We start from the raw sequence: 26,064 nt of genomic DNA on the forward strand, positions 1-26,064 counted from the left end.
ACCTTTGTTTATCAATAACGTTACTGCGATAATAATGGGATACGATTCATTTATCAAAAGTACAAAATTTACTTTGACAAAAGCTGATGTAAACAGTACAAAATATTTCCTACAGGTTTGTTTGAATAAATATCTCCACAGTATTATACCAACACAACACACACATCGAATGTATATCAAGCAATATAGTAATATCATAAATGATTTTCACATAATCAGAATACCAAATGAAAAAGGCAATGTCTGGCTATTAAAACAAAAAATGTAAGACACAGAAACATTTCACATTCTAAGGATAACACCATGTTTTCTGGGGGAATATATACATACAATACATGGTTTCTTGATTCTGTAAACGAGCATGGATATAGAGTCCGTCCTACACTTAGCTACCATCTCAAAGTTTAGGCAAGTTGGTATTCACATCTTGAATAAACATCTGCCACATAACATAATTCATGAGATATCATGTGACTAAATCGTTCAACATAAACTGCAGCATTGAGTCTGATAAACTGAATACACACATTTCTAGCAGAAATGAGCAAATTGTTGACTGTTGTGAGCTTTCTAATGGGACCACAGTTTGAGAAAAATGTGTGTTCCTTTCTTCATATGGTAAGTGATAACACATGTCTACACCAGTGATGATGACTCCTACATAAAGGTTACAATTCATATTCTGAAATGCACATAGGGTATGGTCAACTTATTCATGAAGTCATAGACCTAACATGAGCAACTGAAAGGTAAAATGTATACAATATCACTGTACAAAACACAGCGAACAGGAAGATGCTTTATAAATTATGCCATGAAATTTCCATTCCGTAGCAAATTAGTTTAGAACTTGTTATCAAGAAAGTGTAGCAAAGGAGAGAATGCTTCAAATCTGGAGAAAATATGGATGTGACAGAGTCAGATTGATAGGATTTCTGGCTATTTCCCCCCTTCAAAACAGCATCAAATCCATCAAATGTCAAAAGTAACATGACTTGAATGTAGTGATGCTCTCCTTAAATCCTAACACATTCTTCTATACATCCACGATGCAAACAGTTTCCTCAAAGTACTGTCATGAATCTGTACAACAGTGTTTCTATGACACTGTCTACCCTAATACTCTAGCACCCAGCTGGCATGGACAAGGTTTGTCTCAGTGTAAGTTGAGTCACTTTATGCACTAAAGATTGTTTCAATTTCATTTTGAGTTGACCCGTCTACGGCATTGCTAAGCTCTTGACACTCTTTCTGAAGACCAGTGCTCTTTTCTAACATTACGAGGTGCGATTAATATCCAGTTCTATCATTAAGAACATCACTGTCACAGATATTTTTTTCTCTCTCTTCTCTTTATGGCTGGTCTTGGAGCCTCTGGAGCATGAGGCTGTCATTATCCATACGCATGATAAGGCAGCACGAGTTTCTCAACTTTCTGGATCTGTTGTCATCCCCTTGCTAAATTTCCAGTGTTTGAAAATGTTTAAGGGTTAAGACGTGTAACTACTCCACTATTTCTATCTTTGTGATGAAGGACTGATTAAAAAAATAATAATAAATTGAAGTACAATCAATCTTGATAATGGAATGTACTCACAATATGCCAACATCCTATTCCAGCACCTGTGTGCTGAACAGTGACTTTATTCAGATTAGAGTGACATGAATTTCAGTTCTCTCATTGGACAATGACAGTATCTGCTGCATAAATGAAAGATGATCACAGATATTACCTTTACAATGTGAAATATGCAAACAGCAATATAATACAGATATTTAAAGGAACACAAATTGACTGACAGTGTAACTACAGCATCAAACAAATGGAATGAATCAATACTATTTGGTATGGTCAAAAGAAAAGCAATCACATACGTGCATACAACACGGAATTAGCAACAGACACATACACACAAATCATATCTCACCCCCACTTACACACTTTGAATCAAAATCAAAAGCTGAGGCATTAACACAAGATTATTGAGTGTTTCTCACTACAAAGTCGTGTCAGTCAATAAAATATTTTCAACCACAATGCTACTATATCAAAAGAGAAAAAAGGAGAAAGAGATATTAAGTGTATTTTTCTTGGCACGTACAATATTGTGGAAATACTGGTCATCTTTCTTACCTGATGCATTAGCAGATGGGCACATGAAGAGTGATAAATGGTCAGCAGATTTATACAATACAAAGCTGCTTCACGCACATGTACTAAAGAATCCAATGTGCGTCGGAAAGAGACCTCTCTATACACAGATTTGCATGTTAGTCTGGAACATGTATCGATGCAAAGGTGTCACATGGACAAGAGATGATACATGTATAAAAACACAGGCACATTCTAATACATTGGTTTTAGAACCCAGAGTCACACAACCTATTTGTATGTCCATTCTCAGATGGCATGTATACAAAGTTAGAATAACAATGGAATCGGTGACATAGACATGTACAAATGTAAGCAAACGTTACTCTTGAAGCAAAAATATCTCTACTAATACTATCTTCTTGAATTTTTAATGGTGTTATCTATTGCTCTGTGGTTCTCTACACAGTATCTAGTTCTACAAGGAAATAAATAACATTTGCTTTGAAAAAATCTTGCAAGTGTAATCTACATGGTAAACCATTTCTATAATTTAATTGCTTTTCAAAATATAAAATAAGTCTTCATTTTCACTGTAATCAAAATAGAGATCTGTACTATTACTATATTGTATAACTTAGGATTCAAGAAAATTGAAGTGCTGTAACATACATCCACTTTATTTTTTCACAACTGTGATATATTTCTATAACTATCAATACGAAATCACATTTCTCGCTCTCTATTATGAGTACTGCATGAATCTACAGTAGTTCATGACTTTCCTGTTATTGAACAGATGTGAAAGTGAAACATTTTTTGGCAAGATCATAGAGTTGGTAACATCATATTCAGGCTCATACACAGTGAGACCATGAATAAGTAAAGACAACTTGGAAAAGTTGGCATACTGGCACTGCACATGACCAACAGTGATTACTTCTCTGGATTAATTTGGATATTTTTCCAGTGCACTCGTACAGCTACCACTCTCATTACTGGGCATGGTGCTGAATGCACTGCTCAATTGCACCAAACAATTTCATGCCATGGAACTGATGATAATTCCACAGCTGCTTTCACTTTTCTCATTTAAGTGAATGTCTAACGCATCAAAAACTGAAGAACAAATTGTCTCACCCCTTCCTCAACAGAAATGGCTTCCTTCCACCAACTGATGGGAACACAAAATCCCAACTGAATGGAGACTGTAAGGAGACATAACTGAACCAGTGTAAGGTCTGCTACAAACTGAAAGTGTTATGTCAGTGAGTGATGATGAATTCAATGCTCTTCACAAAGGCCCGCACGACTGTGCTTGTAGAGGAAAAACGACACTTTTGCTCCATGAACTCAACAGACAATCTTGTTTTCAAGTGAAACTAGATATTTGTAACTGCTGCATTAGAGCCTCGCAACACTTACTAACAGTGTAGGAGTACCAGAATGCTACACCCTCTTTATATTTTATATACACACATTGCAGTCAGATAATGTCTAGCACAAGAACACGTAATCCCTCTATATGCTACCACACAATGTAGCTATATAAAGCAGACAGATCAACTACACACATTCTAGGACCCTTCCAATATCAACACGTATTTTCTATTCCAATAACCACTGCAGACAGTGAGCATGCTGTGAATACACTCTCTGACCAGTTAACTGCCTTTCTCCGGATTACATCTCATCTTCAGCAATGATTAGTATGTTTTTTCTCGCTTGGTTGAATTTTCCTCTTCAGCTGGTTGGTGGGTAATGTAAAACCAGGTTTCTTTCTCTCCTGGTTAACTCTGAGGATCCCTCCCTAATTCATCACCAATCCACACAATCTGAATACTGGGAATCTTCCTCACTATACCCACACTCATCAGCTTGCACAGATTTGACCGTATCACCAGTGCCATCACATAACACTCCCCCCTCCTCTATGCAAATTCCACCCACAACTATCTCCTCCTCATCTTCCTCTTCCTCCTCCTCTACATCCTCCTCCTCCTCCTCCTCCACTTCTTGGTGTGCTTCCCTCTCCTCTCCTTCATCCTCTCCATCACCCTCTCCCCCATTCCCATCCTCATTCCCTTCTTCCCACTCATCATCAGCATCCACCTCTCCATCCTCATAGTGACCCTCCTCCAGTGGTCCAACATTCTCCTCCCCATCTCCAGATGTTGGGATGTCACCACTCCAGTCCGAGTCGAAGTCGTTCTCGCTGTCGCCGTCGGATCCCATGTACTGCAGGTAGTCAAGAAAGTCATCAGCCTCACTCAGCTCGCTGAAGTAATCCCATTCGTCATGCCAGAGGGATGACCCGAACAGGAAGAAGTCATCTTCATCACTTCCAAAGTCAAAGAGGCTGTTGCGTTGCTCGAAGAACTCCCAGAGGAGGTGGGGACGCAGTGTCTTGATCTTGTTGCTGGATGAGCGGCAGTGACGAATCTTAGAGCGGTCCTCCTTGGTGCCGTCTGGGAAAGCATGCAGATAGAAGCAGTCTGCCCCAAATGGACACTTTCCATTTCCCTGGTCAAAGTACTTGCATGGCTTGGAACTGAAGACCGAGGCAGAGATGTAAGATATACATTAAAATCCTTCTATCAAAATATTACCATTCGTACTGGACATAATATATTGATTCCTGCAAAAAAAAAGAGATGATAAATAAGACCGACACTTTCATTCATAATGTTTATTACATGGATTGCAAACATAACAACTGATTCCAAGCTGCAGATATCCCCACTGATCTGCAGATAGGGCCTCTCCCTTCAAAGCTGGGAATAAATTTCCTGGTATCGCATAGAAATTGACTATATACTTTGGATATAACTGCTATATGAAATGACATTTGTGGAGCACTTTCATTACACAGAATTGTACACTTCTTTGTTAGCAACATTTGCCCACTGACTAAAATTACCATCCAATTTCAAGAAGGGAAAGTATTGCCTACAATGGCAGACATTAAGACAAAATTAGACAAAAGAGACATACCTCAGAGCAGCTTTGTACTTTTCAATCAGCTTGAGCTTCTCCTCAGGGTCCTCCACCCAATAGTCACTAGGGGTCACAAAGTTTGACATCTTGCGACAGGTGGGACAGCCCCTGATACATGACATATGACATACACAGACAAGGACAGAGTTAAGAATCACGTTTCTTTGGTTCACGTCAAGCAAAATGCGTAATGTCAATAGATATGTTGGTCCCTTTAATAGTATTGATATCACCAAAGATCTGAATTGCACAACATCAAATATTCTCAAACATGTTATCTCCCTGTGGCAAGTAATAGATCATTCACAGCATACACGTAATACACATGGCATACTCTGCCTCATGTGACCTAGAAGTCACGGCAGTGTACGTTAAGTATCTTACCACTGGCTGTGCTACCGTGTATGTGTACGTATTATAGTACTGTGACCCACTGCTCAAGTACAGTGCATTCCAATCATCGAGGTATTCATAATGTGTATAAGTGTCTTAAAGTGCCTTCTACTGCACTTTAGAGACTCAGATGCAAGTGTGTTAGGTTGAGAAATATTTAGGACAAATTTGAAAACCATTCACGAGGAAGTGCGATACTACAACTAGCTTCCTAGCGTGATAGTGGGTACAAGTACATAACCATTGATACACAAGTGTTGTGCAGCGACAACTTGTCCATTCATGACATCAGTGCTGATGTTCTCTACAGCGTGCCGCATCCAGGAACACAGTAGCACAGTACACACAGCAGCAGGTTTGTGGATCATTCTTGCCCAGCGGTAGGATAGAGAGTATGCACTATCAGAGATTCTATTAACTCAACACATGCTTCGGCACATGTATTTCCCGTGTATTTGCGGCTGCCCAAAAATAGTAAATATAAAAAAATGGCAACTAAAAAAGGATGCAGACAGGGATGTGAATTACACAATTTTGATATCTTCATCAGATGAGCGCAGGGACAAGAAACTACAGGTACATCGTACTTTTTCTCTTTTTTTTCTTGGCTTAAGCTACAGAAGCATGCACATTATCGATTACAAGAACATCACTTCCGTTACTCGTTCATTTGGTATAAAAGTCATAAATCTGCTGCTTTGCGCCTTGCTCCAAATGGTTGGTGATTTTCTGCTTATTTTGTTTCATCAAACCTCCACACCAAACTCCTTTGTTCTTCTTTATTTTTTTTTGCTCACAGTTGCCTTGCAATCTCAAGAAATAACACTTGGCCATAGGTTAACACATAATAGAAATTTAGGCAATGACTTCCCTCATTATATATGCAGTTTTTGACTTCATCTGACCTTGTCCCAAGATTCCCCTTTAAACAATGAAATGGTGTAGAGCCATGCTTCTCAAAATTCCAACCCGACACCAAATTTGGCTCCCACAAATCTTTTGAGGCCCAGTTAGATCCCATACGTATTTTTCTTTTCTATTTGATTCTGGCCTACATTGCTACCCCCTGCGAGCGCTTCGCGACCCACTGGTTGAAAAGTGAGGGTGTAGAGCAGATATCTACACATTAATCAGCAGCAAACTACAGCACAAGAGACACAGGTGTGCATTATTCATCCTACCTGATGATAGTCTTCTCAAACTGCTTTCCGCTCCGCCACTTCCTGATGCAATCCAAGCAGTAAGGGTGAGTGCAGTCTGAGAGGATGCCAAATTTGCGTTCCCGTGGCGACTTGTCCATGATGGTTTCCATACAGATGCCGCAGACTATATCTTTACTCTGCTGGTACAGAAATGCCTCCTGCATCTCTTTCTCATGCTTCTTGAGGCAATCCTGGGATACAATGTGAATTATCATTTTAAACATCCAAACACTGAATGATCATCACAGATATTTAAAGATTTTTATATGTCTCTCTCTTCACAAAACACAAACATACTTGCATTTTGCAAAGATAGAATGACGTATAAACTGGAATATCATTTTCTTTTTTACAAAAGTTTTCAGTAAACAGGAAAGAGAAGAGAAAAACAATTCTGCAAAATTATGAAGGTCTGTAGATATCAAGAAAAAGAAGACCAGTCAACAATCACTCAGTTAACTAACTCTTGTCTTTCTTAATACAGGCATTTAATCAAGTATCACATTTTACAAACCGTAATTTGTGAACAAACTCTCTTATGCTACTGCTTAAATTCCACATAAGCACTGTCAGTTTCTATTTGAATTATACATACTCTGTCTCCAAACTATTGACTCCATGGTAAGAGACAGTAATGACATACACCTGAACACAATACAACACAACAATCCAGAACAAAATATGTGCACTGTAAGACAAAGGGTGTTGTTATCCCTGAAATATATGAAAAAGAGGCTAAAACATGTTCCCTTTTGAGGATTTCAATGTGTGTACAAATGTCTGAATCATGGAAACAATTTGTTAAGTGGTCTTGATCAATAATATCTACTACAGCCTAAAGATTATAGCTAATGTACAAATCAAATACTTGTCTGACCACATCAGTACAAATAAAGTCACCTTAAAGATAGGAAAAAGACTGCAAACTTTAGTCGCCAGTAAGGAAAGCCTTAAGAAAAATGCCATTAAAGCTCTCAAGTATGATTTGAATTCCTCTGAGATGATATGTTAAGAATTTGAACATACATTGGTATATACAGAAAACATTTTCTTGTTTATCTTGTCTGGCATCATTGTATTAAATGATGACTTACGAGGAGAACAGGAATACATACCAATCGATGTTGCTTGTTTTGCTCATCATCAAATGGCATCAAGCAAGCCTCACCACAGAGATCACAGACCTCTCCATGCATGTAGAGACACTTGGTGCCATAGCGACAGGTTCCCTTCATGGCATACGGGCACAGGACTCCCTGAGGAGGCCCAGGACTGTCAGGTTCTGCTGAGATGACCAGAGCATTACTTTCACCGGTCTTCTTGGCTGCTGCACTGTAGGTTGGAGGTACTACATTTCCGGGAAAAAAAAAATGAAGAGATAACAGTCATTTAGTTCATTAACGAGTTTCCATTAAACTGAACTTTTCAATTGATGCTCTCCTTTATTTTGCTCTTGAAACACATTCAATTTGAAAATACAATATGAAATGTTCCATTCTCGGTCATATGTCCTACTGCATGTTTTCTCAGGGAACCACCAGAATGCCAGTTTTATTCACTTTGTTATCACTAAATGAACAAAATTAAGCTAATCAGCTTTCTTGTTTACATTTGGAATTATGAAATTGTGGAACTCTGACACATTAGGTAATCAAGATTTGATGCTCACAACTAATGTTTATGCAAATATATATGATCTTACGGTTCATTAAATCATAGCGCTTACTTCTCTTCACATAACACAGAATCTCTTAAAACTGAAAAGTTTCATTGTTCTATTCTAAACATATCATCAAACTTGTATCCTGGGGTGGTATTCTGAACACCGTTTTATCTCTGTTGTAACTTGTGTTGTAACTTGTGTTGTAAGTCTGTGAGTTATAACACCGTTAAAACAGTTGTAAATCGGTATTCTGAAAACTGTTTTAACGGTGTTGTAAGTCATGATAACCACGCCCATCGCAATAATCATATCCAATAAGAAATATTGTTAGAAGTAGCATCTAAGACATTTCAACCAACAAGATTGCTCCCTTGGGCAAATGCGCCGTGCTTAACTCTGCGCGTTTTAAGAAGCGCTCATTCTCTGGCGTGCGCACAAATAGGACAATGGTATGCGCAGGTAAAGAGAGCCAGAGATAAGATAAAGTTACAACAGAAGCTTGGATCATTATGCCTTCTTACCGGTTTTGACGTATAGTTGGTGCAGTAGGGGATTCGCAAAGCTATCTCAGATTAAGTCTTTTTGTTTGAAATTTGTTTAAAAAATAAGAAGATATCTGGCGTTCATAAGAGGAACCCAAATTTCATGGTTTATGGGGAACTAGACGCTTCTAAATTAAGTTAAGCCCTTGCAATGCCATGTTATTATTATTATTATTATTATTATTATTATTGTTGTTAACTTAGACTTCTAATACTTTTCTTAGGATTCGCGCCGTCCCCAGCAATAAATATTTTGAAACACCCAAAGGTACTGATAATGAATTCTTATTGGTGAAGATAGTGAAATCATATTAAAAAATATTTAATATTTTGAAAGATATTTTTGAAATGAATAGTGCTTAAAACAAGTTAGTGCCGACGGTGCCGGTAACCTTTCTGTTCATGTGTTTGTGTTTTTATCTATGTGCATAATTATGCTACGCGTATGTACTTGCAATGTTACTGTTACCAAATTTTGTATTGTGGAATGAGTTTACATTTTGTCAAACTGCTATATCATTTGTCTATCTGTACATACATTGTTTTTATTTTTGTATATCTTTTTTATTTTGAACTCGCATACCACAATATTGAGTTGATGAATAATCTCACTATCTAACATAAGTTAAAACGAAAGTTACAACGGAGTTATAACACCCTCCACCCTGTTTTATCTCAGAAGCATAAATTTGCACGGGGCATGACTTACAACAGAAGATAAAACAGTTTTCAGAATACCGTGTAATCTAATGGGTGTTCAGGTTTGCGCCCACTGTTACGCGCGTGCGCATACCCTAAGACAATGGTATGCGCAGGCAAAGAGTGCGCAAGATAAAACACTAGTTACAACACAAGTTACAACAGAAGTTACAACAGAGATAAAACGGTGTTCAGAATACCGATTTGTTACAACAGACTTACAACAGAGATAAAACGGTCTCAGAATACCACCCCTGGACTCTCATTGTTGCTTTTGTATGATTGCATAGGTCTTATGACTGAGGTGATTGCTTCAACTGTGATAAAATTTCTTCCTGTCAAGAAAATGTATGACACAAAATGTGGACTACTCTATAAAGCTCACCATACACATTAAAACCAACTGCACTGCTGAGACTGTGTAATGCCCCTACATAGCACTTTTTCACATTATCTTTTGTTTGAAGAATCCCTTTACATACTGTAAACGTGGAAATTTTCGCGGTACATTAATTTTCGCGGATTTCGCGCTACGTTCGGCTAGCGCGAATTCAAAAACGCGCGAATATATCTTCACAATTTTCTATGCACATTTTGAACAGGATGAATTGTGTGCGCTTCATCGATGATACTGCTACGTAGTACAATGTACAGGCATGTTTACGCTACTAGTACTGTGCGAAGAGACGATAGATTGCTGTGTACTGTATGCAGTGTGCACCGCGCGCACCGATGCTACATTCCCCCGTGACTACGGTACTTCAGTCACAGCTGTACTACGTATTTGAGTGCCTGTACTCGCAGTCGAGCCGCTCGCTACGTCGCTTGTCGTACGCTGTCATAGCAAGCTACTAGTATGTAGCAGAGGCTTTGGATGAAAGCAGTGAATGTGTACTACAGTAAAGTAACCTGTTGCGGAGCGCGAATTTAAGAACCCGCGAATACGTTTTCGAGCCGCTCAGCGCGAAAAATTAATCGCGCGAAAATATTGACGTTTACAGTATATGGAAATATTTTGGGTGATGCTGTTCAGCAGTCAATGTTTCTTTATCAAAACCATTAAGAAATTTGTGTCTTACATGACCCTTGGAATGGTTGACCTGGGATGAACTCTTTGGCATTGATGAGGTCTGCCATGCGGTATTTGCTGCCCGAATCTTGATGCTGGGCATTCTCACTCTCTTCCTTGCCACTTTGGCCCAGAGTTGTCAGGTTTGATTTGATGTCCTTGTCTTTCACCGACACCACAGTGGGTGATGGGCCGCTGGTCTTCTGGTTGGCTGGTGCTACGTGCTGAAACCTGAAACAGGTATCAAAACATGTTCAAATAGCTACATGTAAGTACCTTTCATTCACATTAAAGTGAAAGTATATTTCCATCTGTATGTATGATGACTTGATAAACTCACAGTGTGTTAAATCAAAACATTATTCTTATTTTGAAACATGTACTACCTATTTGGTGTGGATGGTTTTTTGGGAACAGGGCAACTGAATCTAAGAAAATACTACCCCCCCGGCAAAAAAAAAAAAAAAAAAAAAAAAAAAAAATTTTAAGACGAAAGAATATCACCATAAAAATCTAGCACTGCTCATTACATAATAATGATGTATACATTGTAATGCAACATTGCTTATCATCACATGAATTTCAGTCTTTGATTTCTGAATCTTCTTACAGTAATGTCACTATTCCATCCATAACACATTGTATTCCATAACCATGGTCTTATACAGACAGTGTGCAGTGTGCTCATTCTCAGCAAACCCTTTTCTTTTTTGTGTATATCTTTAAAAGTAAGACCAGGGGGGCATTTCATCAACGAGTTCGGAGATTTTCATCGACAAATTTGCAATCAGCCAATCAGACGCAAGGATTTCAGTAGCTTTTAACAGTTGTCAGTGTAAATCACTGACAAAAAGTTTCATGAAACGGTCCCCTGACCAGACAGAAAATATTGGTGGCTGCTTGCACAAGTACATTGTACAACTGTACATGTATGTGTGTCATTGTTTCTTTGAACATGACATGCTGCTTGAAGTCAACAAAATTTGCATACACAGATGCCAGAATCATGTCATGAAATTTTTGTAGTCTGTTTAAAGATTTGGCAATGTTTACTGAATGATTGTATATAATCCAAATACTGTGTGGGGGCCAAGGTTACAGCAAAATCATCAAGCTTTGTGGGACGAGGGTAAGGTGACTCATGATTAACACTTCTAATACTAAAACAAAGGCAGGACAACTAAAAGTATAATAAATGATACATTTACAGTACAGAACTGCACAAGGACTACAAGATGAGAAAAGCTATCACAATCATACATTTTCGCATGTAAAATCCAATGTGAAATATTTCTTGCAGGATAATCTTTTAAAGACTGTTTCATACACATTGAACTGACATTTTGGACAAGCATTGTTACAAACAACTGGCAGATGGCCAAGCATCTCACTGGTCTCACAGATCAGTCACACTGTGACACACATGCCGTATGCCCTATACTATACAATGTCGTAATTTGGCAGGCTGTCTAGTCAGCTGTGTGCCCCAATGATATTACTCATAATTGGACAAATTGACTTCAGCAAAGCATGCAACCCAGGGTCATGACTTTGACACAGTAAAATGCTGAACAGTTTCTGCCTCAATAGGAGTAAAACTACGATTGTACTTGAATGGAACGCTGCAAATACTTAAAAAGGGTCAACTTGGGACACATTTTAAACACAAATCAACACATTTTATCTCCATAGAAATAAGCTGTTTCTGTGCATTAATTTTAACCAGAAAAAAAGAAGAAGAAAAAAAAAAAACAACCTGAAACGGGATTACGCACCAAGCTTCTCCTTACCCTGGTTAAAAGATACCAATACTCCAAACCCAAATACTGCACATGCTTCTATCATGTGCAAATCCTCACAGAAAGTTAACAGTGGTACCAAAAAAAAAAAAAAAAAAAAAATGATATTAACTAACCAAAGCACATCTACAATGTAAGATCCGAACTTAAATAGTGAATTCTCACTGCAATGCTGTAAATACCTGTGTGTATGAATATTTACACTGTAGCATGGAAGCACATATCTTCTTTGAATAAAACAGGCTTCTCCTTTATAATTCATCAATGTCATTACATATAATATACAGCTCCTCCCCCTCACACATGAACTTTCCAGCCTGCAGTGGGCTACGGCTCCAACGGAAACAAGCATGAACCCTTTGTATACAAGACATTTAATTGTAAGTGACAATATACATGACAGATTGCTTACTTGCAGGCTTCTCCATAAAGGCATTTCCCCTGGAGGTAATAGCGACACACATTGGACTTCACCCCGGGGTCAGATCTGTAGTGAGCATACGCACATCTTTCCCCTTCCCTGCACATGCCATGGATAAAATACCTGCAGAGCAAAGGACAAACACAAACACATATATATCATGCAAGATTATATATATTCCATAGGTCATGGCACTGTGGCATCACAGCTTTTTATGCAACTCACCATAGCAGAACTCCTACCCTGCACTTGAATTCTTTCTCCTGTATTGAAACATTTCTTAAAATTAGCTGCATTGTAATACAGCACCACTGGGGTATTTAGGCAAGTTAATGCAAAGAACACATTATTGCCTCCTATTCATACAATTGTATGCACAGTGTACATTGTACATGTACTGTACATCATTTTGTCTTCTCCCTGCATGTAAAACCAAATTAAATATAATGATGTAATAAACTCCCAACATTGTTCTTGCTCAGTTTGCCTTGACTTGAAATCAGTCTGGCAGAATACATGTACAAATATATATCAATCATCACAATGCTAAATGTTGTACAAGTGTATACACAGTGTACACTGTACATGTACATACAATAATACATGTTCATGTACAAGTGTACTTCGTTTGCAAATGTACTGTACATGTATACAAGACCTCCAAAAATGTAGCGCAATACTTGAAAAATTTCTCTCAGTCATACACAAATAGATAACACCATTCAGCCAATGTTGTCTCACATAACCATACATTGTACCTGTCTGTGTTTAAGTGTAGCTACTATTGTTCACAGGACAATACAGTTTCTGTACTTCTTTACCACCTGATAGCTGATGCTGTGCACCAACAGACTACCGGTACATAAGATTGATATTCAGTATGTTTCTGACAGTCTACTTTGGCTGCATGTATGTATGCATGCCTGCTTATAAGATAAATATGAAGTCTAAAAATGACAATGATGGTGAACTTTAGTCATCACTATTTCAACAGAGTTCAAGAACATACTGTACATGTAATCATCTATACTGCACAGTGAAATATATACAGGGACTGGTACGTTGTGTGTACAGTAGATCCCAACAACAATAATCCATCCCAAACTCATCTTCAAATACAGAAAAAAGCTATATTTAGCAGAAACACCACTTTCTAGTTGATTATGTAATCTCGTATTACTATACTGTACAGATATGTGCTATGATTTAAACCAGCACTACCCAAGTACTCAGAGGGGCACTGTGTATTCAGTGTTACTGTAGAACAATGTCATACAGTGTACAATGGTTTAACAGAAAATAATCCTTTGTCATAATCATCACAGTATATTCCTATACATTTATCGTAGTGTACAGATGGGTATAGGGCAATTACACCCTGGGCAATAACCCAAGACTCTGACCCTGACCCTAATCCTGAAACTAATCCTAATCCTAACCCAAACTCTAACCATAACCCTAATCTTTACTCTAACCTTATCACTAACCAGTATTTAGCTGGGGGGGGGGGGGGGGGTGGTAATTGCCCTGATACGGTACAGACAGCTTAGCTTGGCTCAAAGCAAAATGTTCAGTTCTCATGTATGGATTTCTTTGATTAATGGGCTATTTCCTTCTTGAGTAGACAGACTTAGTGTGGCACTGATATAATCTCGCTTGCTCTAAATTCCTGGCAGGCGATATCATATTGATTGTGCCCCATGCATAATTTGTCAGTTTCACTAAGAATTACTAGAAAAATAAATTTGTGCCAACTGCATGATCACTAAACAAAAACACACTTCCATACTGGATGTTGCTATGCAAATTTCAAGTGAATAATGTTGTTAAATTGAAGAAGACTGCAAAGAGATGGTCAAATTTGACAATGTAGGGCTCAATGTATGTAGGGCTAACAGTACCGGGTATTTATTATTACAATGTACACTATACAACTACATAGTATAGCAAGTGGATGTTTAAAGTGAAAAGCATGTTCTTTGCTAATTCTTTATGCAATGAAAGATACATGTATGATCCGCATACAACTGTAAGGTGTAAAGAAAAACAACTTATACATCTACTAGATCTTTGTGTTGCCTCTGAGACAGAGTTACAAATATAATTTATGTTCATATGAACTTTGAGTGCATTTTTTTATATAACACACTGAGTGTATATTGTAATTTTTGATATACACGTATACCATGGAGGTTTATGACTATATGCAATTCCATTTAACTGGTGACTTGTTTGCAGACAATGTCAATGGAAATATGATGTGGAGGACCCAAGGATGTTGATTGACAGAGGAAGAATCAAACAAGTAGAACAGTAGAAGTTTCACTGATATATGAGGTATACTAAAATATCAAAATGAAAATATATTATCTTCAGAAATTGTCTGGAAGCAGTGATATTGGCCACAATCACAATCAAGGCAATGATATCCTCTCATAATTCTCCCCTGGTTTATCAGTGCATACACTGTACAATTGTAGGAAAATTATGAGCATCATGGTTTTGGTTAAAAAAAGAAAGAAATGTTGTACTGAGAGAAGCCCCACCCTTCAAAGTCATCACTGCTCTACTTGAAAACGTCTTAAAACAAGACAATTTCTCCCTTGACTTCAATAATGGTTAAAAAAAGGGAATATTAGTGAAGATTGATGTTCAGCAAAATGGGACACACGTTTTAGTAAGGAGAGTATTGCTATGAATATTTGCATGATAAATGTCAATGCCGTACAAAGAGAGTCTGGACAACTGCTAAATTGGACGCCATGTCGTCACTACGCGTATTACGCGTGAGTTAGCGTGTACGCTCAGACATCATAATGAAAGTTAGCCAAATAAGGAGTAGTGAACAATGGACACTGCGTGCAAGCGCACTTTGGTAATGACATGGCTCCATGAAGATAATGGGACCAGTTTTGACCAATCACAGGCTTCAAAAACTCATAAGCCGAAAATAAGTTGGCCAGACTAGAACACGCAGTGAAAGTTTGAGGATAATCAGACAATCTGTTAAAAAACTATGAATTTTTACAGTTTCAGGGCCACCATCACTGTATCAGAAGACTAATTACTACAGATTGTGATGTCATGTATGGGCAATGATATGAAGAAAGCCTAAAGAAATTGAAATAACAATGAAAGAGGCATAGAGCACTTGATTAATACAATGTGTACCTCTTTCTGATAGTGCCAGGGGAATACTATTACCCTTGATCTGGTATGTCAATAACACAACAAAGAAATGTGTACTTTTCATTAAAACTTGAATTTTGTGGAATTGTCTTTATATTTTCTTTATATGTGACGTCATAAAGTCCACCTTCTGAAAATAAAGCCACTGAAATCAATCTCTGTACAAAAATGTAACATAATATTGTAGCACTTCTTGATGTAGAAAAAAATACAGCAGCCAAAAATCTGATGCATGCAGTTTTGAAATTTTGTACTCCTTCAGATATTTCCCTACTTGCACGCTTTTAGTAAAAAATGTAACAGGCATTGCTGTATTGCCATTAGTGCATTGTACAAAGGACAATTATAAAAAGTAACATAATATTGTAGCACTTCTTGATGTTGAAAACAATACAGCAGCAAAAAATCTGATGCATGCAGTTTTGAAATTTTGTACTCCTTCAGATATTTCCCTGCTTGCACGCTTTTAGTAAAAAATGTAACAGGCATTGCTGTATTGCCATTAGTGCATTGTACAAAGGTCAAAATAATTGTCATGAATCACCACCAAAGAAAGTTGTCATGTGCAATCCTCAATGACCATCTCTAAGAAAAAGGCATCCACTACCCTCATGTTAAACAACTGGTACTCTGTACCATATTCATAAGCAGCATTCACTAGCATACAAAGTAATACTGCACAGGGGGAGTGAGTTTATAGTGGAGATGCAGCACACTCAAGGGTATTAAAGTAGGCACGCATAGAAATCTAAATTATGCATAAACCAGGGTCATATATACCTCATTATAACGAGGAAGTACCATAGATTCCACCTAACCATGTTTGGAATTCACCTAGAAACGCTTACCAATGATAGGCCCTTCTTAATAAAACGAATAACTAGTTTTAATAAAGCCAGAGAACAGCTCGTTTGTACTCTCAGCGGGGAGATGACGTCACCGTGATGAGGCCTCGATCTTATGCGAGAGAGCGAGCGCGAGCTAGCGCTAGCTAGCGTATAGCTAGCTGTATACAAAGCCAAGCTAATACGTGTAGGATGCGAAGCCGACTAGACTTTCTTGTTGAAAATGGCAGAAGGTACCTCTGACTTGGATATCGAGGACCTCATTTTGGAATGTGATCCAGATTCGGAGGATTCGTTTGATGATTCGGACTCTACGATAACGACCATGGGGAGATAGGCAAGTACGACGAAGATGAAAGTGACGTCGAAGGATCATCAGGCAGTGCAGGTGCAGTTGAAAACCCAGCCTGTACCGTATCAAAACGAGCCTCTTCCTCGCAATCCCGCCGTGGCTGGCCGGGTAGTGGAGCGGGAGAGAGATGGCGACGAAGGCGCGGGTGAAATCGATCTCCGCAGTAGACTTGACCAGCTAATGTTCAAAATTGGCAAGTTTTAGCACCATTTGTATAGCAGATTTCATATCAAATTGAATAATGTGAAATGTGAGTATGTATTAGCCCAGCCACAGGCCATCAACATGAATTTGGGAAAGTATCAGAGTATAGAGACCTTTCAGTTTCAGTTCAATAGAACTAGAACAAGATTCAAGAAGTTCGATTGTGAGATTTTGAGTTTGGAATGAGAGCAAGGGCCTAGCTGTTAGCAATTCAATTAGCATGACTTTGTCTGAGCTAGGGCCTAGCTTTTTAGACTATGCCAAAATGGGGAAATTAGCAAAGGTAGTTTTGTTGTTGAATCAAGATATCTGGCCTCAAAATGCATTTTTGATTTGGATTTACCAATTAATACCCCTTGATTTTTTAACGTACGCATACAGGCCTTAATTGCATAGCCAAAAGAAATAGTACAGTTTATTGTAAGAAATTTAAACCCATAATACCCCACCCCCTAAAAAAAATAATATAGACCTAGTAAAAAAAAAGGTCAAAATGTACAAGGAAATATGTAAGAAATTCACACAAAAATGCATGAGACATATTAATGATACTGATTTTTTCCCTGTAACTATTTGTTTGAATGTTAAAACGACCTTGGTGTTAATACGACCACCTTGAGATTTTGATCTCGACCACAAAAACATTGAAAATCCATAAAGCAGATACCTTACCTGCAAAATTCAGCACAGAAACAACAGGGCCTGCAGCATAAGGGCCTCTAGCGGCAACGCTAGACCTTGGAGTCTGGACTTTCGTCTGGACTTTCTTCAAGTTCTGGCAGCAGGGCTAGGGCCATTCGGGGTATGTATTGCATACGAAACGTTTACGCTGTGCCTATTATTAGCGCTGTGCACGTACAGCTGTCGACGGAGCGGCGAGTAGAATCTTCTCGGTCCTTGACTGCTCACTAGTCCTAGTCCTAGTTCTAGTCTAGAGTCTATATGTACTGAGTGCCGTTTTCTTCTAACTAGGCGTAAACGTGATTGCCGTTGACTATTTTTTTGGATTTAGATTTAAAAAATCACTCAGTCCTCATCTTCGTTAGATAGTTTGAACTGTGATGTCGAACCATTAACTATCGCTCATCATCAATGCATAGTTAGTGCAACGTTACTTTGTTTACACACAGTTTTCTATGGGCAGCACGTTCGGACAATGATGCCAATTTCATTTTGCATATCTGGAATATTCCCCACAAATTTGATCTAAATAAAAAGCTTTTGAAGAGATTCCTTTCAAAAATTAATAAATATTGTTTAACATGTTTATTTCAGCTCCATATTGCAATTTTACTAAATAACAGTTTTTGCAGTACTTCGTGTGAGATTTCATCAGTAAATTGACATGTGTAGAACCTTTCTAGTTCGTTTTGCTAAAGTCAGTACATATTTTCTGTTGGCGCAAAAGGGCCGATAACAATATTTGAATAGCGGAATAGAGATGGCCGTGTGTAAGCAAAGGCTTACACAGAAATGAAATAAAATCACACAAAAGAAATATCAAAGATTCATTTTCTTGTGATCTTTATTGATTGCATTTCATATAAACAGAAAACATCATCCAGGTGAATAGGTACAATGTTCCCACAAACGAAATATCGCAGACGATTGTACGCAGGTAAAATAATGACTTACTGATATCAAAAAGCTTGAATTTCCACGGAAATGTTATATTACTTTGATAATCCCGTAGTTTTAAATCAGAACTTTACAGTGACAGATTTGATTTTACTAAACTTCTGAGTTTCCTGACGATGAGGCGATCGTGAGCAGAAAAACATAGATCTACAGTCTAGCAATGCATATCACATGCATGCAGCTAGCTAGCTGCAGCGTGCGCGTGCAGGCTCGATACGGTGACGTCACATTCACAGCCGTTTCCAGATCGACTCGCTCCGTGTCTGGTGCCTGCCCCGAGTTGTCCGAGAGAGGGCGATTCTTTATGCGGGCCTACTTTAACTACCGGTAGTTGCATTGTGAATTTACATGTACCTGAGAGTGTGCTGCATCTCCACTACAATGACAAACTTAAATCTGTGCATTATTTGTTTTATGAAATGAATCTTATGAACTATAGTATCAGCCATTAAAATTTTGTATTAACATTGGGCCAGTCTTCAATCAACCGTGCAGACTGTGTGAATCAAAGTGATTGTTTGGGTTTGTGCCACTCACACAGCAACAGAGCATAATTGTCATCTAAAGGGATAACATGGTGTGCAGATATGTCATGTTAACATAACCTAGAGAAGTCTACGCTTTTGATTTTTGATTGAATGTTTTGATGAAAGCCTTATCATTTACAATAGCAAAAAACTGTACATGTGATTACAGTGTGGGTTGCTATGTAGTTGTGTACGGGGATCCAATTACACATGCACACAAGGAAATCAGTAGTGCATACAACACATCATGACACACGCTGTAACAACTGACTTTTTGCTCAGACTAATCAGCAAAAGACATGGAATATTATTCTCAGCAAGATGTCTGCCATATTCATGTGACACTGCTATTAAGTGATACTGGATATTTAAAGTGCTGCAAGAAGTCATGCAGACACTTTCAATCCAGTCAAATTCAGGCTATAGTTCCTTTTTTCCCCCGTACACTTGGGCACTCATTGTATAATCAGCATCAGAGTTCAGCTCAATTCTAACATGTTTCTAGTCAGATAGTGAGGCTATCATTTGGAATTCTAATCTAAGGTATTTAAAGGGTGTGTACAGTTCTGGTCGAGGTGAGGATTTAGCTTTTAACATTTTGTGAGATATTCAGAAACCACTCTGTAAGATGTCAAAGAGCATGCAATTCTAAGGGGTATCAAAAGTTTATTTGATGAAAATTGGTTTTGAAATGGCTGAGATATCCAAAAACAAGGTGAAACAAAGAGATCCTGATAAAGTTGTGGCATGTCGCCTTTTATTATTAGCACTTTTTCGGATATCTCAGCCATTTGAAAACCAATTTTCATCAAATAAACGTTGAATCCTTCTTAAAATTACATGCTCTTTCATATTTCATAAGAGGCTTTTCATTATCTCACTTATAGGAATGTTCAAAACATGAATCCCAACCTCAACCAGTACTGTACAGTCCCTTTAAGCTAGATAAATCTAAAACAACATTACTTTAAAAAGTGAATAAATCTACATGTATGTCTGTATGTTAAAAAATCATCTGTTCATTCCATAGTTTCATGCTTGAGCATGTGCAGAAATACTGTAGGCCTACATAGTACAACATTCCGAAATTGTATCTTTTTCCTTCTATTTTTCTCAGCGCTTAGAGGAGACATTTTTAATTGTGATATGTGCTTTATGAATATTGTGAATTATTATAAACTAGAAATTTTTTTCTACTTCTGCACTGACAGCAGTTTCTGCAGCAGAATTTCACACAAGCTTGCTGATGTGACCCTTTGCATTAGACTTCTAGTTTTCTACTTCATTTGTTACCCTACACTGTAGCAATGTCAGAGGTCTTAAAATGTGATTCTTTTTCCTGTTTCTATTCCGAAAATTTAATTGGTTGGCTTGCAATTAATAGATCTAGATCTACACAGTTTGAGAAAATTCTATGTGATCAGCACAGCTGGTTTACTTGTAATCTACAGTATAGCTTAGCTGTGCAGAGTGTCACTAACATCAATCACAGTCATCACACTAAAGGTACAGAAATGTGACTGGAAGAATAAGAATGGTTCAAGTAGATTCTAACTAGCATAGACTAGTTACTAGCAAGGACAGTATGGTACCAAATATAGGTAGGGATCTACGACTGCTCGCAGCATGCTGCCACATGGCTCACCAATCAACAACTACTCTGAGAATGCAGACCTCCGCTAAGCAGCTAATCTCCACTGGGTCTAGGATCTTGTTCTTCCATAGAGATCAGTGATTTCCACCCATCCGATGCACGCTGAAAATCCTCTAAATTCCCAATATAGAAACCTTTTGTTACGTCATCAAACCTCAGCTGCGCAGCGCCTCGCCCTAGCAGAAACTAGAGCACACACTTTAGTGCGCGTATGAAAACCTCAAAAATGCGCAGCTTGAACACCCAAGTTCATTGATCCTACCTGCCAAAATATCAGATATCCACCATAAATTCCATACAAATTCCCAGATTACTACCAAAATTTAATCATCTATTATTTGTGTCATTCTCAACCTTTCCTCTAAGTTTCATCCAAATTCGTTCAACCATTTTTGGAGTTATTTTGCACACAGACATACAAATCAACAAACCAACGCCAATGAAAACATAACCTCCTCCCTTGGTGGAGGTAATGAGTCAGAAGTTGTTGTTGTTGATCAGTTTTATTTATTTATCTATCCACAAAAACACAAGCCAAATAAAGTTAAGGCACTTTCATAGCCATGTAGGTATCTCCAATTCCACCAAGCCAAATCCCATCAAAAATCACAGGCATTACCCAATCACTCTAATTCGCCATCACGGTGGACGCTGCCAGCACAATCTGAAACTGAAGTAAGCTGTCTAAAATTATGTGACATACAAAGTATTAATCCACGAGCATCTACAATTATCATGACATGTTGAAACAAGTCATCTGAGTATGCATGTGTGTGTATATGTCTGCCTCTGTATGTCTGTATCTTTGTGTGTTCATGTGTGCTCTACGATCTGAATTTCCAACCGACTTCATTCAACTTGCCATATCATTAATTTTTAGCTCCTGGTTACTTACAATGTACTTAGTAATAGTAAGCTCTTACTTGAAATATATGTCACATAATATTAAAAGGTTTAAATAATAATTTCAGGTTCACATAGTGCAGGCAGGCTACGCCGCAATGGTGAACAGAGGCTCACAAAGAGCTAGTTGTTTTGAGTGACAACATCAAAGTCGACATCAATACCCTAGCTTTAAAGCTTGCTGACAATAGATTTGAATCAAATTGAAGTTAGTGATTGGAAATGATGAGCTAGTTAGCATATCCTGTGATTTTGATGCAATTTGGGTTTGCAGATTTTGAGATGCCAACGAGGATATTAAAGAATGTACATTAGTGCCAAAGTTATCATGAACACAAATTAGGGACCTACTGCAATGTGCAATGCTGCCTGACCTTTGAAAGTGACATGATTATCAACTTTTTGATTGCAGTTGCTTTACTAACTAGGAAGAAGAGACTTATCTCTGACTGTAAGTTGTGTACACGACACAAAATGTGGATACAGTACTCTGTACTTAATCAGGTACTGCTTAATCGGATACTACCCTTAATTGACTTACATGCTGAAAAAGAGTTTCTGACGCATGTTTTCTTTACCGCATAATCGTGTAGGCATTTTGGATAATAAGTGGCTGTAAGTGACATACAATGTACATTGTACATGTAAATAAAAAGCAAGCTGTCTATAATTCAAACATGGCAGCAACACCTTCAGACCTACCAGCAGACCTGGCTGACTCACCCTCCCTCGAGGCATTCAAGTCCTTCTTGAGGGAGACGTAACTGCAGCTCATTGAATAAGAAATTATGGATTTTACTTGCACTCCGTGTAGATATGTTGTAAATACACTACTTGTGGAATTTGACTGATGGAGCACACATACCGCTGCACGCTCTCACACACTACAGTGCGTAATCTTCACCGTCCACAATTCTACCGCCAGGTACACTGTACATTGTAAAGTCCATGTTTTTGGTTTGTGCGCAATCAAATTCTTGCACAGAAGGTCGAATCTTGGTGTGGGATTTTCCTGTGCTGTGTGTCAGATGCAGTAGAGGTGTGTGGTGATTGGTATGCGGCATCTGCATTGTGAATGAACTATATCTAACATGCTTTCTGGTTAATCAGGTATTCCGCTATAAATTTGGTAAGAAATGCTATGCCTAAGTCAGACACTGGACCTACATGTACGCAATGCAATTAAGTGGAGACTAAATTCACTGTACTCTACTAGATTATTCTACTAGCTACTGTACTAGTTTCACAAGAACAACACCCATCTCAGATTATGTGACCCGAAATGACCTGGAGGTTACCGCACCAGCGACCCCAACACATTACACCGCTCCAGCCAGGGTTAACCTGGGGGTGGAGCTGTGTCCCATTGAATGTCTCATCTTGAAGAAGGCAGAATTTCTGTCCCCTTTGCAGCTCATTCAAACTGGCCTGGGATTAACCCCGGGAGGCTCCTTGTACACAGATGTTTGACATACTGTGGGAGCCAAACGCTTTGCATTCGAGCTGGTCGCAGTTAGCCTGGGATGGGGTGCGTGTGCATGATTCAATGGCCAACAGTGACGTTTGGGAGTATTTACAATAAAAAGTGAAAGGTGCAAGTAAAAAGTACAAAAACTAGAAAACCAGAACAGAAGGTGGTTTTTTTTCCTTTATAAGATGGCTAAGTAATTTCCAGCTTGCTTATTGTATTGGTCAAAGCGTACCACGCGAAAATATCCACTGTTACAGTATTCAACACAAGCTGGGATAATCTCGGAGAAAGCCTACTCTGGACCATTTTCCAACGGTAAGTACAATTTTTAAATCTTTGATATTTGATTTATTTCATTATTTCTTTCTCATACAAGGTATATTCACCTCGCATTTGAAATTACTTAGCCATCTTATAAAAGGAATAACGCATTTTCCCGTCGTTGTTCAGCGATATGCAGTGCACTCGTGTGGAGTGCGCATGCTCAGAAGAAACCTCTCGTGCACTGCATACTCGCTAAACAACTCCGCGGAATGCGTTATTCCTATAATCATTCACTGCCAATCACCAATAAAACTCAAAAAGACGGTCTCAGGCGCCCTTTTAGTTTTGAGAACATGTCCAAACTCTGTTTTTATGCTGCTTCATTGTTCTAAATCAAAATCAACTGTTATTGTATGACCAAGCGTTGTGGGACCGGACAGGTTGTGGGACCAGACGCGTATTGTAAGTGCGTCTGTAATGAAAATGACGCACCCAGGATTTCTCACGCTATTTTTAGAAATTAGAGTAGGACCCTAGAAAAAGTTCTATGTTGTCTATATAGTATAGATCTATGAGGAGTCTAGGTCTATATCAAGTCTTTGAGGTAAAGAAGGGTGCATACCCATATTCTATGTGAAATGGGTAAACGTTTAAGTTTTCACACCCCCCCCCCCCCATCATATCTAACGTTAGATTTTAGAATAGATTCTTTCATAAATTACATGACAACACTCACAGTGTCAACACCACGCAGTAATGTAAGATGATGTAAATCAATGATGTAAATCAATTAGGCTAGTCTAGATCTAGTTCTAGTGATCTTGGATTCTTGCATTTGTCAGACTGATCGATGTTTATCTCTGTCTGATTTTCATGTAAAATAGAATTTAGTAGATACGTAGACCGTCTAACGTTAGACAGTAAATTTAAACGTCAGAGTCTATTGAACGTTAGAATCTACATTTAAAGTTTACCTGCAAGTGATGTTCTTGCGCCAATCAAAGTGTGAGTGTGTCGGCATGTCGACCTGCATGAAACTACCAGCGGCAGCCATGATGAAACACACCTCAGAATTATCCTCTGCGATGCCGGGAAGGGGATCGACAATGGGTGAAACTATTTTTTTTCGATGAATCTGTTTGAGGACGACGACACCACCCAGACAGCAGGAGGACTGTGTAGTTTTGTGTGAAGATTGGTCTCACTTCAGCTTCTTCTAGCTACACAAGTCGTCGTCTGTCCCAGTGAGTCAGTACGTGTACGTTCGCCTCATAGCTCTGAATTGTGTAGTCAATCCATTGCCCCATCGCATCATAACGAAGTGTACGTGTTTCTGCTGCTGTCTGCCCTAAATGTTATTGTCAATTTTGCAGATCGATACAACGTAATACGCTTGATCGATCATGAACAGCTGCGCAGGGGTGTGCGCGCGCGCTAGAATGCGGGCATGATTGGGCGCGGCCTGCGTGTATCCTTTGACCTGCTTTGACCAGGGGCGGATCAAGCTTTTTGCTATAAGGGGGGGGGGGGGGGGGGGGGGGGAGGGATAACCCCCTGTCGATGGCCATGGCCGGGTCATGACAAGCAAAACAACAACATAAAGACGTTCTGGACGTTTAGCTGAGCCTGAGACTGAGTGCTAGGAGCACACAGTGTGGATCTGAATACAATCATATTATGGCGTTTTCTTTTACGATTACTAGTATCACATTTTCACTTGACAGCCGAAGGAGGAGGGGGAACTCCTACTCCCCCCCCCCCCACCCTCCCGTAGATCCGCCACTGGGTACTGTACTTTCCATGGTGGGCAAGGAACTATTTGAGGCATCCTCTGAGAAACGAAGATTAATTTGTGTAGCTGCTTTAACGAAGTAGGCCCCTACTTACAAGTGCTCAACAACAATGCTCAAGTATACAAATTTAGCAGCCTTATTCCTACGAGCTTCTTTCACGAGATCATTGAAAACAACCCTCACAAAGATATACATACTAAGTAGTCATCGTAAGCTAATGTGCCGAGGCAAATTGCGCCAACATGCTGAAGAATGCGCTTATTGATGAACTTGTACACATGCAGGTGCACTGCGGAAGTTTGAAATTCTTAGCATTTTTGCTCCTGAAGATGTCAGATGGGTACCGG

At 38.7% G+C, this 26,064-nt stretch overlaps 1 protein-coding gene across 1 annotated transcript; it reads right to left on the bottom strand.

Moving 5' to 3' along the window:
- Positions 1-1,190: 1,190 nt before the first annotated feature.
- On the bottom strand, positions 1,191-25,168 carry LOC139744579 (probable E3 ubiquitin-protein ligase makorin-1). The gene is made up of 7 exons (XM_071655012.1): positions 24,899-25,168; positions 12,869-13,000; positions 10,668-10,888; positions 7,800-8,032; positions 6,664-6,875; positions 5,087-5,197; positions 1,191-4,643 (listed from the first exon to the last, which is right to left on the bottom strand). Exons 1-7 carry the CDS (start codon positions 24,976-24,978, stop codon positions 3,911-3,913), a joined length of 1,722 nt encoding a protein of 573 aa, XP_071511113.1. The 5' UTR covers positions 24,979-25,168; the 3' UTR covers positions 1,191-3,910.
- Between the last annotated feature and the right edge of the window lie 896 nt (positions 25,169-26,064).

Source organism: Diadema antillarum, unplaced genomic scaffold (genome assembly GCF_040938485.1).
Source record: "Diadema antillarum isolate AM-2024a unplaced genomic scaffold, OU_Dant_1.0 seq00001189_RagTag, whole genome shotgun sequence".
Lineage (NCBI taxonomy): Eukaryota > Metazoa > Echinodermata > Echinoidea > Diadematoida > Diadematidae > Diadema > Diadema antillarum.

Coding starts and splice junctions, on each gene's coding strand:
- LOC139744579 (XM_071655012.1), bottom strand. CDS start 24,978: ATGGCTGCCGCTGGTAGTTTCATGCAGGTCGACATGCCGACACACTCA. Junction 13,001..24,898: donor CGCAAGAACATCACTTGCAG/GTAAACTTTAAA, acceptor TTTGCTCTGCAG/GTATTTTATCCATGGCATGT. Junction 5,198..6,663: donor TTTGAGAAGACTATCATCAG/GTAGGATGAATA, acceptor GTCATGTATCAG/GGGCTGTCCCACCTGTCGCA.